General features: G+C 38.7%; 1 protein-coding gene across 3 annotated transcripts in view; it reads right to left on the bottom strand.

Moving 5' to 3' along the window:
• Positions 1-13,309: 13,309 nt before the first annotated feature.
• The window catches only part of LOC124798370 (3-hydroxy-3-methylglutaryl-coenzyme A reductase), a 391,651-nt gene continuing 389,652 nt past the window's right edge, over positions 13,310-15,308 (bottom strand). For all 3 annotated transcript variants that reach the window (XM_047261740.1, XM_047261741.1, XM_047261742.1), the window contains one exon: positions 13,310-14,766. In XM_047261740.1, the coding sequence (XP_047117696.1) occupies positions 14,727-14,766 (40 nt within the window). In that variant the 3' untranslated portion in view covers positions 13,310-14,726. The remainder of the gene's footprint in view (positions 14,767-15,308) is intronic.

The raw sequence follows: 15,308 nt of genomic DNA, 5'->3' as shown, positions 1-15,308 counted from the left end.
CAGAGGTCTACACCATCTCTCCACCATTACATTACTTGAGGGGTGCTAGAATCCACATAATCTAGACAGCTCCAGAAACAACACTGATTCAAATTGTCACCCCTGGTCTGTTGTGTCATCTGCAATACAACCAAATCATGAAATACATGTATTCATAAATGCCCTTGCCATCATCTCTGCCGATATGCCTCCTACCAGAATTGCTTCTGCCCAATGTGTATACCTGTCCTCAGCCATAAACAAAAGATGGTATCCTTCCAGTGGTGGAAGTCGGGCGCTAATGACCATAGCAGTTTTGCGCCCTAAAAACATAACCCAAAAAAAAAAAAAAGATGGAAGTGGGCCCACTCAGTCCAAGCATACTGAGCGAATTGATTTGTATTTTTTGGAAAGTCTCCCACATGTCTGTGAACTAAGGTCTTTGAATTAACATCTTCCAAAGTCTTCTAAAGTCTTCCACTCTTTGCTGCAGTGCCACACCAATAGCCAACTGGCTGGCATCTACAACAATTGCTAATGGTGCATTATGAAATGGGTGAGACAACAGTATCACTTTTTTATGAACTTGTTCCTACCTTTTGAAAAGCAGGCAACATGATTGTCATCCATGGCAGGGGTAGCTTGACTGTTGCATTGCTCCCTGCTAGTGTGTCCATCAGTGATGCCTGGGTCTCTGTTGCCCAGGATCAACACAATTGCTGATAATCTGTCAGTCCCAGAATATCCCATAGCACCTCCACTTTTTCCCTGAGAGCACAGATACCCTTGTGCCCGATAAACTTCACTTATTTCTGGTGAAGAACACACTTTTCCTCATTTACTACTAGGCCAAATTTTCTTATTCTGGTGAGTATTGCTTCAAGTTGTTTTTCATGTGACTTGATTTTCTTTGAGAATATTAATAATCATCAAGATATAAAAACCAGAAATCCAGACCCCCCCCCCCCCCCCCAGCACCTCATCTACAAATGTCTGCCAAGTCTGAGCCACATTCTTCAATCCAAATGGCATACAGATATCTTCAAATAGTCTGAAAAGTGTTATCATGGCCATCTTGGGAATGTCTTCTTCAGTTACCAGAATCTGGCTGTACGCTTTTTTATTAGTCAGCTGTACTGAAGACCTCAGCTAAAACATTTGTAAAATTTTGCAAGTTCAGCACAGGATAGAAGCCAGGTATTGTCCATGCATTAAGTGTCTGGTAATTCCAATAGGGTCTCCATGTGCCTTTTCTCTTTCTAGGAAGTGCAATGGGAATGCCCAAGGGCTATCTGACTTTCATGCAATTCCTGCCTGCATCATGCTGTCAAACTCTGCTTTAGCCTCAGCGAACCAATAGGACGTTACTTGTCTGGGTCGTTGAGAGACTGTTTGGCCCATGGTGATCTTGGTATGATGCACAGTGGTATGTACTACCTACTGTCTGTTACTCGGAATCTCCTGCTTCATCTCTTGCGTGACCACTCTTCTGGAAATGTGATTGCATTGCTGGCACATCTGCCTATCGTGCCCATCACAGTTTCACTTCTCCACCAAACTTGCACTGAGGTCAGCTGTTGTGCTGGTGGATGAAATTTGCCCCAAGGATTGGTTCATGCACAACAGGCAGCATGAATCTCAGTTTTAAAACTCTTGCTGAACCCGACATACAGTTGCCCCTTGTTCTTGTACATCCTGATGGGTGATTTGTTAGAGTGGTTAACTGGAGTGATGTGCCAACTGTCTCTTCATGTTTCTGCTCCACTGGCAGTGTACTAAAGTCTGATGAGCCAGAATTGATCAGGTCACACTGATTTGTCCTCCTGTCTGCCATATACAAGCAATGTAAGGATGTAAGTGGGCAAGCTTTCATAGACATCAGCCTGGGCACAGAAGAGTCCATTTGAATGACTGGGCCAGTTATTAGTGCTGCACCCTGGCAGCCTTCAATCACTCCAGCATCTCTGCCCATTACCAAAATGCCTGTCTCTCTGTAACCACTCTAGCATTCTTGTGCAGCTGTGCAGCCTGCTGTGCCTACTGCAGGTCACTGTAGCTGTTCAGGAGGGAGCAGAGCAATGTGTGTCTCGTGGCTCACACACTGAATCTTTTGTGGTATCAGCAAATTCTACCTTCTATCCCTTCAGTATGTTGCCTCCATTGTACTGTCATATGTCCTTCCACTTGACCACTTTGCACATTGTCTGGTTTGTTCAACTCTAATGCCAATAATTGCTTCCAACTGTGCATTCAAACCACAGAGCTGCTTGTTGATGGACTTCTTCGACTCCTGTTGAATAGTTGCAGTCTCAGCAGTGTTGCAGTCATTGGCTTCATGTCTTCCAAAGGCTTCCGTCACTGACATGTTTGAATTGTAGGATCTGCTGCATCCATTGTTTTAACAACTCTCCCATGTGCTGAATCACCATATCTTGCAAGTGCTAATAATGCTCATGTGCAAGAAGCTTCGAAACGATGTCAGCAACTGTCTTCACCACTAGTGCACCTAACTATTAACTGCCACCAAAACTTTTTATAATCATTCTTGACTTAATTTTGTGTAAACACTAATTCTAACAAGCCACATCAGAGCTATGGCTTCTCCAGTGGAAACTTCAATATGTTTTTTCATTGTTTGTTTGTGAGCATCGTTAGATGTCGCTGAGCCCACATCTGCCATATGTACTGTTTCTCTACACACTTTGCCATTGTTACATGGTGCGTCCCATGCTTGCTGTTCCTTACTGTGCCTTTGTAGCTCTTCTTATAAGCATGAAAACTATTTCTCTATTTGATCTTGTATCTCTTCAGAATGCGAAGTCACCACCCCTTGCACTGTACTTGTATTTGTTGCTTCTTCTTTTGTTTTTGGGGTCACAATTTTGTAGGTGTAACTCATAATTAAGCTTATAGATCAAAACATTATTGAATACTGAATAGGGACTATGTTTACTACTCTTGTACACAAGTGAAAACTAGCTTGACAACTGATAAATTGCTCTGTCAGTAACATCAAAACTAAGAATGAGTACAAACAACTCAGCCATTTGGCCAAACAATAATAAAGATTCCATTTGCTGTCCTTAACTAGCATCTCCCACAAATACAAGAGTTAATACTTTTTATTGTATAACAAAAGTATGGGCTCCGTAGAGTACTATCATTTGCCAAAAAACCTCATTTCATTATCTGGAACCATTCACATGATGATCACAATTGTAAAGTTACAGCAATTCAGATAAACATAAGAGGATACCAAGAATCATTACTGCTACATATCATCCATAAATGGAACAGAAAGTGTGAAAAAGATTATATCTCTGGCAACAGACTGTACAGTACAAACGTAGATGTAGCTTCATTGTAAGAAACTGTTTGTTCTACGAAACAAATTGTGATTTAGTAAGCATTAATAGACTATAGGATTATGAATACATCTTAAAATTCTGTGTGTGTGTTTCTTTGTTGTAATAACTGAACTGTATTACTGCATATCAATGTTTCATATGCTGGAGTAATCTTGCCTGAACTACAGTGCCACAACTTGATTACACACCACTGTTTCATATGCATTTCAGCAATCTTTTATTCAAACCTTTATTGATTGGTCTATCTGATCTACTGCATTTTGTACACTTGCAAATACATCAGCTATAAGTTCACAATTCAATTATTAGGTGCATACCTGAATTATGGCGGAATCATAAGTTATGCTTCATGATGATGCAATAGTACTAATTTGTTATTCTAAATAATTTTCTCACAGAAATGTATGATATTAAAAACTGGAATTCATGTGCAATAAATAATAACCATATAAATATGCAGGGTAAATTGCAATGCAAAGAACCAGTAAAGTTACAACAATAAGAAATATAATGGCACTGGTTACCTTTGTTGCGGACACATGTAGTAAGCATTGCTTCACACAGTGGAGAATGGCAAAACAGAGGCAGCCGGCGACCGAGGCGTTGTGAAGTAAGCGCAGCACAGATAGCCTTGCTGACAGAAGCAGTCTACCAAACGGCTGACGCAAGGACGCATGCAGACCGAGCGCCGAGAGAAGCCTGGAGAGTGCTGAGCAAGGGAAGTGAAGCCAGCACGCTAAGTTACGCTGCAATATGCTGCGGGAGTAATAACAAAAAGCTACCACCGAGGGTAGAAAACGTCCTCCTGCTGGATATAAATAGTGGAGTGCAGGCAGCAACAGACAGAAGCCATTAGGAAGCAGTTCGGATCTGAGGACGGACGTGGTCCGTGTCCGAATGTTCAATCTTCGTAGGTGACGATTCTGGAAGTCTGTTCCAGCTTGCACGAGTCATCCATTTGCCACTAGATGTCAGCTTCAGCTCTGGGGGTTGGCTTGAATTTGGTCAGCACCATGGCTGACTAACTACAGTGAGAAGTTCTAGCAGGACCGGCCACAGCGTGGTCTTGGTCACAGGTGCCGCCGGGGACTGACGCCCGGACTTCACGACAACCTGGCCCCATGGTGTGTGGTTCATCCACGACGGGACCTCGCGAACATCATGACTGACGGCTTCCCTGCCGCCGGTACAACAGGGATCGGCAGCTGACCTCATGGCGACGCGGCTCCGTGGGCATACCCATACTGGGGGCGCCGAGCTGTGATGAGTTCATCTCAACCACAGACATCCTGGCTTCAGCAGAACACTGGTGGCCTGAGTGCGATCAGCGGCGCACGTTGAGCGCATTGTTGGAGAATCTACACAGCAGCAGCCAGGCAGTGGGATCTGCATGGCTGGGCAGCAACGACGAGGGAGAAATTGTAAAGAAAGTTAAATAAATAATTGTAAAACTCCACGCAGTCTCAGTCTTTGGCGCAGCCACTGTGTCTGCTGCTAACTAGCGGCCATCTGTCGTAACACCTTTTACAACGTTAAGAGATGTGCAAGAAACAATCTAGCGTCATGGTTAACTGAACCGAAAATTTAAATATTTTTTTCAGTCTAAATTGTGGAAGTAAAGGAACACGAATTTTCTCAAAAAGGCTGCAGTGCAATTATTGAATGATGCTACTGCTCTCAAGAAGGAAATACAATAACAATTTAACAATAAAACATTGCAAAAAATTATTCTGAAAACATCTAAATATTACAAGAAGCAATAAATATCTTGACTGTAGTTCATTACATATAAAATTTGAGGCAGCTATTGTAGTTCTAGCCAATGAATGTTATTTTTTCCACTAGTAAAAGATTCCACAGATTTGCAATACATAGGAAAGAGAAAAATAACACTATCAGAACAAAAATGATCTGTATGCATTTAAAAGGATAAAGCTGGTAGTTGGCCTACACCTTCATACAATAAGGCTTTGGTGCAAGGTAAACCAAGAAGAAATAAACAAACAAATGTAATATCATGATTCAACAATTAAATTGTCTGATAAAATGAAACCAACAAAGACTGTAAGAGATAAAAACTTAGAGTCTTGATCAACAAGAATGAACTATACATAGAAAGTAAGAAGTAGGAGAAAGATTTTATGTCCGACAAACAATGAGGTCATTAGAAATAGAGCAAAAGTGTAGACTATGTAAGAATAGAGGATGAAATCAGCCTAGTTCCAACATTTACATTACTTGATTTAGGAAAACTATGGAAAATCTAAATCAGGATGACTGGACACAAATTTGAACCCGACTGTGAGACAAGTACATTAACCACTATATCAACTCACTTGGTATCAAATTGTACCATTGAGCACACACAGGGCTATCAGAGATAGTACTACAGAGAATACAAGAGAGGGAAAAATATTTACTGAAGGCACAACTTTCAATGTGCACAGCTAAGTTATGTATACTCTATGATCTACATTAGACATTGCCTACATGACAGAACAGGACATTTTGTTGAGGAAGATCTCATAAAATTATCCCCTCATAAAATGAAAATTTTAGGATTGATTTGCAGCAGCTCGTCAAGCAACTTGCTCATTACCATCCCTTTCAGTTCCACACACGTTCCACTGCAAAGGCCTGTATTGTTTGTCTGACATAGTATGTTGTTTTGGACATACCTCCTGCATTGTCACACTCAGCCAAACCCCACTATCTAATTTAGACAAGACTTTCACGTCTTAGAATGTAACACAAATATGTGTGTCTTCTCTTTTTACTCAACTTTCACTGTCATGGAACTTCTTCAATTCTCTGGAAAAAATATCTGTCCATGGGATTTTGAGCATCCTTCTGAAATGTCACATTTCAAATGCTTCTACACATTTTCTTCTTCTGCTCCCAAGTGTCTATGTCTTGTTGCTCCAGACTTAGGACTTGTTATTTCTCAGTGCATAATAAGTATGATGTGATATGCTCTTTCCTTTCACAGACTGTTTCCTTAGCCTAACAGACAAAACATTAGAAAAAGCAAGAAGCACAATGGTAGGAAGAGGAAGAATAAAGACAAGGTATGCAGATGATCATTGTTAGCTGGATCAGACAAAGGACTTCAGTTTGTGGTGAAGAGAGTCATACAAGTAAGAAAAGTCTGTGGAAAGATTATAAATGTAGGATAGGCAAAAGTGATGAGAATCACCAAACATAGAGGTTACATCAAATTTTCATAGGTATGAAAGACTTTAGCAAACGTAAAATGTTTTTGGTAGAGGGCACACGAAATAACTTGTCCGGTAGCTGTGTAACAGTGTTGTAGAGAACAATAGTAGTGGTGCTGGCACCATTGTGAACAACCATCATGAGATAGAGGAGAAGCAGTTAAAATGCAGAAGCTTAGGCACAAAATATATCTTGCATAACTTGTAACTCACAGCTAGCAAGTCTGCAAACAACATAATAACAGGTTATGTCAGTACAACCAATATTTTACAAATATAAACATTCTGTAGACTAATGAAAATGAAGTAGTGGCATAAACAAAGGATTGAGCAAAGCAAAACAAGATCTATCATATGCTGCCAGAAGGAGATCTCATAAAACAAAAACAAAAGATGAGTAAAAAACATAGTGAAGCAGATAACATCTCTTACTGCAATACTCATCATCATTATCATCATCATCATCATCATCATCATCATCTTGGACAGTTTCCAGCCTCGGGCCAGGTCTGTATGGAACATAGGCCTTTCCATTGTCTTCTGTCTTGCCACCATCTCTCCGTCTTCACCTTGGTCCAGTCTTCCCATTTCTTCTGGATGCATTCATCTACTCCTTTCAGCCATTTGTCTCTCGGTCTTCCTCTTGGTCTCTTTCCTTCCAGTTTCATCTTGTGTATGCTCCTGGGTATCCTCTTCTCCTCCATTTTCTTAATGTGTCCATACCATCTCAGCCTTGATTTCTCTGTATCCTCCTGTAATGGTTTCACCTTCATTAACTCTCTAATCCTCTCATTTCTTAACCTGTCTATCTTTGTCACTCCAATACTGTTTCTCAGGAATTTCATCTCGCTAGCTTGTACTTTGTTTTTCTCTCTTCCTTTCATAATCCTGGTATCTCATGCACATGTCATAATTGGGACATAGTATGACTGGTATATAGACTTTTTACTGGTTTGGGGCACATCCTTGCTCCATATCAGGCTTCTGACACTCTTCAAAAATGCTTCTGCTTTTCTCCTCCACTCATTTATTTCTCTGTCAATTTTTCCATCTTCCTGTATCAGGCATCCCATGTACTTGAAACTCTCCACTCTCCGCAATTGTTCCCCACCAATTGTTATTCCAGTTGTTTGTCTCTCCTTTCTTGTTGTAATAATCATCTCACTCTTACTTATACTAACTAAATTTCATTCCATATTCTTGTACTGTTTGTTCCCATACGTCCAACTGCTCTTGTACTTCCTCCTCATTATTTTCCCAAATCTCCAGATCATCTGCAAACACCATAGCTTTCATCTTCCTTTCACCAATTACTTGTGCTACTGTACGCATTATATCATCCATCACTACAATGAAGAGTAATGGTGAAAGTTCACTTCCCACCTCAAGCCATTCTTCTGTTCAATCCAAGCTGATCTCTCTCCTCCCACTTTCACTTACTGCAATACTAAAAGTATAAAATAAAGAACATATGACTCAAGGAGATGATGTCAGCACCCTGATAAACTGTTTGTCAATATCACTTTAAAATAAAATTTTCTTCTCTTTCTTCTGTGTCTTTCTGAAGCAGTGAAACTTTGAGAAGTATGTATAACTATGTTTTCTTCCTCCTTTCTTATCCTCATTTAATGATTAGAATAGCTACTGGTTCCTGCAACTTTCTCAAGCACAATTTTCAGTGAGCTTTTGCTTTGTTTGCCTCAGCTGAAAAAAATTTAATGTCATTGCATATACACTAGAGAATTGCTAATCCTACCATTCCTTGCACATATGGGTGCTGTATTAGTGGAAATGTTGAATTATTGAGAGAGTGTGAAATTTATTTTAAAAACATTGGGGACATATTGTATTAAATTCATAGTTATAGTTTTAAAAATATGGGGCTATACTTTATTAAATCCAAAGATACATTATTTTCAGAGAAAACTTTGTTGTCCAGTATGTAAATAATTACTCAGTAGTATTACTCACTATGAAATGTGTCAAAATTTTTAATTGTCACAGTGACAATATGCGTTGGCAGCATGCTTTATCATGCAACTGCTTTACAAGCATTACATTGGTTTCTGCAGGTATCTTGTTGCACAATTCACCAAAGAAATACATCTGCAAGTTCAGCACCAGGACTGTGAGACATTTTCTTGCTCTCTCCTTCTATGTCCTCTTCATCACCATTTTCATCAATATTTTCCTTCATGCTGTTGATTATTTCTTCATTTGTTAAGGCTTGGATCATCTCACAGTTCTCCTCATTGTTACTTTACTTGCATCTTCATCATCCTCCTCCTGATGCTTGTGGAACATGTCAGCGAACAAAGTATCAGCAGTAGATGAGTCTGAAGTGAGTGGCTCATCGCTGTCACTCAGTACTGGATCCAACTCTGCATCAATGGATGGCCACACTTTTCTCCAGCTCTGTTTTATGGTAGTGCTCTTCACTTTATCACACACTTAGGCTGCTTGTGAAACACCACATAATTTGACTGCTTTCCACACCTTCAGCATAGTCTCAACAGAGTCATCTTCACATTTGTCCAGCAAGGAGACAAGAAGCACAAGGTGATTCAAAGAAACTAAAAAGCAAATTCTGAAAACTAAATAATTTCATGAATAGAAATTTTTTAAAAATATTTATTAATATCATTTACTAGTAAATATAATGCTATTTTAGAATACATACAGAACGACTTATATTTTGAAGATGACATGCTACAGGTGAGCTTCTTTTCTACTCAAACATTCCTGCAGTCTCTTTGTTACATTGATCAAGGTTAGACATAACGCCTCAACTGGAATTTTGGGAATTGCTTCTCAGATCTTGGCTTTCAATTCTTTTGTTGTTGCAGGTTGAGCAAGGAGCACTTTGCTTTTTATGTGACCCCACAAAAATAAATCACAAGCTGATAGATCAGGTGTTCTGGTAGGCCACTGCGAGGTCACCATTTCTCAAAAATGCAGGTTTCCCAAACAACTGGCACAGAGCAGCCATTGATATTCGTGCTGTCTGTGACTTTGATCCATTTTGTTAAAATCAGGCTGTCAGTAATGTGTAGAAATGTCTGTAGTTGTTGCATAACAGTTTCAAGCATGGTAATGTAACAATTCAATGTGACTGTAATTACATGGCCATCCCTGTCCCTTTAAAAAAAAAAGAAAGAAAGAAAGAAAGAAAGAGGTCCTGTCACACCTTATGATGACATGGCACACCACACAGTAACTTTTTTGCTGTGCAATTGATACTCCCTAGAATTTTCTTGTGCCCAATATCTACAATTTTGTTTTCTAACAAATCACTGAGGTGGGAATACGCTTCAGCTGACATCCATAGTTTATTAACAGACCTTTCATCTTCATTTATCTTTTGAAGCATTAATTCACAGAACTGTTGTTGAATAACATGATCATTAGGTTTACGTTCCTGGACAATCGGCAGGTTTTTATGGATGGCATTGGAAGTCCTGTACTAAATTTCTTTGAACACTTGAACAACTGTGTAACTATAAAGATGCTGAGTGATGACAGATTGACTGACGTGAACTTCTAATGACAGCATCTAGAATAGCTTGGATTTTTCTGGAGTGTGAATGGTGCGCACATGGCCTGGAGGTTCTTTTTCATTGCTGAACCAGTTTCCTCAAAATTACATATCCGTGTTTTAATAGCATCTACTGATGGAACACAATCGTGGTGTCCTAAATTAAAATGACAGCAGGGTATGTAGAGACCCCCTCAACACTGTCACTCTTCTTGTAGAATGCTTTGATCACAAATGCTTGCACCACTCCAATCACCCATGATAATTAAATGACAAGGTGATGTCGACTGGCTGGCGTACATTGTTCAGTGCTACCTATCACCCACAGCTGCCAACACAAGTTTCAAAATTTCTTGTTTCTTTGAATCACACTCTATATGTCGATGCCAATGGCCTTGCCACAGTGGTAACACCGGTTCCCGTCAGATCACCGAAGTTAAGAGTTGTCGGATTGGGCTTGCACTTGGATGGGTGACCATCCGGTCTGCTGAGCGCTGTTGGCAAGCGGGGTGCACTCAGCCCTTGTGAGGCAAACTGAGGAGCTATATGGTTGAGAAGTAGCGGCTCCAGCCTCAGAAACTGACATATGGCCGGGAGAGCGGTGTGCTGACCACAGGCTCCTCCATATCTGCATCCAGTGATGCCTGTGGGCTGAGGATGACACGGTGGCCAGTCGGTACCGTTGGGCCTTCGTGGCCTGTTCAGGAGGAGTTTAGTTTTAGTTTTAGTTTTAGTTCTACATGTCGATAACGATGTTTAATTGGTTCCAAAATTCCTGTCACATTGGATGCAAGAAAAAGTGTTTGTATATCATCAGACTTTAGAATCACATCGGAACAATGACTGGGAGCATTTTGAATAATAAGGATAGGTGGAAGCTTTTGCTTCTTCAGCTATTCTCAGTGCTGGTACAAACGTTTTCGTGGAACCACCAAGAGAATATTTCTCTATCCATCAACACCTTCTTCAAAGTGCAATACTGCATTGGTAGTGATTTATGTCACTGACTCATAAACAACGTGAATGTTGGAATTCTCCTATCACCATGGGCAGCAACTTATTTCATCATTTGTGTTACAATGTGCTGTAAGTGTAACACACTGTTTCTGTTGCTTATGCCAATGAGCTACCTTCTTGTTCTTGTCACCTAATGTCTTTGAAGGAAACATCTTGTAAAAGAGTCTGGCTTCAGTAGCATTGTAAAAGGCACCAGCATTTAAATTTTACTCCTCTATTCCCTCCATATCTTGTTTGAAAACTCATCTGTATCTTTTTCATTAGCTGAGTGACTTTCCCCAGTGACAGTCAGCTGCTGAACACCATGTCATTTTTTCCAATTTGGTAGCCTACCCAAGCTTCCTGCAAACAATTTACTAACACCAAGTTGTCTGTTAAATGCAGCTGCTTTTTCCTTCATTATCAGGCCATTGATTGGAATTCCTTTATTGCGTTGTTGTATGTACCATCTATAAAGAGCTAGGTTCAGTTCTTCATTCTCACTCTTTTCTATAAAAATTCATTTTCCAAACACATTATCCATCTGGGTTGTGTATTGTTGAATAATATCATCTTTCTTTTTAATGTCATAAATAGTTGCTCATCCATCACTTTAGTCAGTAGCAATGGCTTTCTACGAAAAACCTCAGTTCAACTTATCTAAAATTTGAGATGCTGGAGTTGGCAGTCATGTGTGCATGAGGTGTGCTTGCTTGTGTGTGTGGATGGTGTGTCTCTCTTTTATTGATGAGGGCTGTGGCTGAAAGCTTTATGTAAGTGTCTTTTAATTGTGCCTGTCTGTAAATTGACATGTCTTCTTTTCTGTAAGAAGCAATCTGTCTTTTCCTACACTGTTGATATTCCTATGTGGAGTTTCCATTGTTCAGCTTTTTATGGTATGTTTTTATTTAAAAGTTTTTACTTATTAGAGGTAATCATTATCATATGTTGACTTTGTATTGTATCCGTCCATATGAGCAGAATTTTATCAGAATTGTTATTTTACTGCAAATTGTATAGTCCCTGTGTGGCAGAGTAGTTCTAAGCATTGTATGATATAACTACCACTGCCCAGTTTGTGCATTTATTTTTGTCATTGAGCTGTGGCCAACTACATTTTTTGTTTTTTTACTATAAGCCTGTAACCTCAACATATTGTCTTTCGATAGCTCTGAGGATGGCAATACATATTGCCAAAATTACTAATCCAATAAATGTGTTAACATATCAGTCTTGACAAATAAACTGGTTTTCAAAAGAAGACTACAATTTATAAAATAATGGTGCCAACTACGCCAAAGTTCCGGCAGGCATCATGTGAACTGTTCACCCCTGAAACACCATTTGCCAGCACTGTGGCCCAGTTTATGCAATATTTTTAGTTGTGTTTGATGATGCATAGCTGATTTTTTGTCTCTCTTGACAATCCGCTCCTAGCTTTATTATACCAGGATAGGTTTTAAACAGCCCCAAACAAGGTCACCACTGACCAAAATCAACAGTCTGAGGACAAAATTTTTTGTGATTATAGACTGGAATAAAAAGAAAAAAATATTCTATTCAGCTCCCTAATCACACAAAATGTTGCAGATTTTCCAGATTTTGCTCACTTAGTGACACAGTTGGTGTCACATTGTATTCACTCACTACAAGAATCTTCCTTTTTTATTTGATCATTTTTGTATTTTAATGGGCACAAGGAGTGTTTCACATGGCATCGAGCATGGACTGTAGCCCGTTTTCAGTTGCGACAGCCATATCAACTGTAAATAAAACACTTCAACAGTGTCTGCTTGACTCTGATAGTTGGTTCTAACTTTGTTCTTGCTGCAACCAGTGCTTTCTAATTGTACATATTGAAGAGTACAGATGACTGCTGTATAATTGTTCTTATGCTGTACAGTAACTTTCTGCATTGTGACTGCTGGTATGTTTGATTATTTCACAGTATTATCAGCATCTTCCTCCCCCCCCCCCCCCCCCCCATTTATGCACAATTAAATTACATGGGAAAAAGAGTTTATTGTGAAGGTGAATGAAATATACTATATAGCTCGTGATTTAATATTTCAGCTGAAATTAATTGTTGAAATAAATCTCTTAACAATATAATACTGGCTGTAGATCAAGATACCATCAAGAGAGAGATGTGTGGGAAAGATTCTGGGATATAAAGACAAAAACAACAACAATGTATCTTACAAAGTTCTTTTTATTTATTCATAATAAGTTATGGGACCTTTTTCTGCGTAGGTTGTAAAAAATAATGTTCTGCTCTCTTTCTGCTGGAAAAATGTCATGACGTAAGAAATTATTGCAATGTTGCTGATGCCTTCACATGAGCAATACAAACACACTGAAGGATTTTTTGCAATAAATGAAACAAGTGCATAACTTATGGCTGTGACTAACATTATACATTACTTAATTAAAAAATATAGAAAATACTGTTATGTTTTCCAACAGTGACATGGCTATAAACAGCTAATATTTTTACAGTTTCATTCACTGGCACAAATTGATTTTCCACACTCATTGAGCACTAAAAATTAAGTTTGTGGTAGATAAACTGCAATTACATGATTACAGATCTTTTCATTGCAGCTGCTTTTGTACAAATACTGGTTACACGTGACTAACATTAAGGAATACTGCAAAGACAATCACACAGCAGTTGTAACTTAAATCTGACAAGCACAACATTACAGTGAAATTTAAAAAATGCCTAAAATGTCACAATAAATGAACATTCAGTCTGTGTCGGTCAAGAAACCACCAAGATATGTATGTGTCAATAATAAACAAGTCAAGAAAATATTAATGAAGAATCTATTCTGATGACAGGTAGGCATTTGTACATGTATTTACATATAATATAGTGTTTCTCAATTACATTTGAGGCTCTATTTAACTCAAAAGGTGTGAGTACACTAAATGCTCAAGTACATTCATTGTTAAGACAGAGTTAGATTTAAAACGACACGAGGACTGCAAATAAGATGTAATGTTTCTTAAGGTTGTACACAGATTTCTTGTAAAGGCTCTTCTCCTTTGCAGCTACAAAAACTCAGTTTCAAAAGCAGTTTTAAGTACTGTACTGTCCCATAAAGCCAGCTTTTCTGCAGACTCATTTCAGTTAATAAATTATTACGATTATTTTACATCTATAAATATATCCAAATAATTATAGTCAGTCTGATTACATAAAAATGTGATTGTATAAACAAGTTTGAAGCTCAGAATTCTTATTCAAATGCATCTAATTCATCACATTTTGCTTTAATTGAACAGTTACTCTAAATTATTGAGCATGATCACTTAGTTAATTTGAACTGCGTGATGCTGTTCAATGAGCTAGTACTCCATTCAGTCAGCAAGACAAGACATCTTAAAACATTTCTGTTTTATTTATTTGGTAAACTTCAGCGACTGGCAGTGGTTTTGGGTGCTGTTCTCTCAGAATATACACTGCCTAGTTTCAAACCACTTTTTCTTCCATGACAGAGAATCATGTTCTCATGGATATTTGCCAGTCATCCTGATGCATGGAATGTCACTGATTACAGTCACTGTGGCAGTCTTCTTTGTCAGTGACCTACATGCAACTGCATGCAGCTTCATCTGAGACACGTTTCACGACTTTTCTTCACTCGGTCTTGAAGTAACAGAAGCTCTGCAACAATAAATATCATTTTTAGTTTCTTTAAGTACACATAGAGGACCACTGAGTAAAAGATCAAACAAAACTCTAAAATGACTATTATTGATTGTATATCAACTATCATAGGCATATAAGCAAACCACCCTCCCCCCTCCCCCCTCCCCAAATTTTTTCCTTTGTGAAATATTTTTTATCCTTCTATCTCATTTTCTTCACTCAACGTGTTAATTTCTTTGACAAATACACATTGTTGAATAGACAATAAATGAACATTGATGTAGATGAAAATGTAATGTACAGAGTTTAAAGCGAACACAATGTTTTTGCCCAGTTCAAGTCATTTGCTACACAGCATTTGTTGAATATGTATATGGTGACATGCATAGTCATTAATACTGGGTGAGCAATTTGGTCATGAATCTTCTTATGACTACTTGTGAATTAAATTATACCTCAAACAAAACTGTTCTCTATTTGGTTGCAGTTTCTTGGCAAGAAGGAAGGAAGGATTTTTACAAGAAATAGAATAAAAATTTACTATATAACTCACTATG

The sequence above is a fragment of the Schistocerca piceifrons genome, chromosome 5 (genome assembly GCF_021461385.2).
Source record: "Schistocerca piceifrons isolate TAMUIC-IGC-003096 chromosome 5, iqSchPice1.1, whole genome shotgun sequence".
NCBI lineage: Eukaryota > Metazoa > Arthropoda > Insecta > Orthoptera > Acrididae > Schistocerca > Schistocerca piceifrons.
This window is presented reverse-complemented; position numbering and strand designations above follow the sequence as displayed.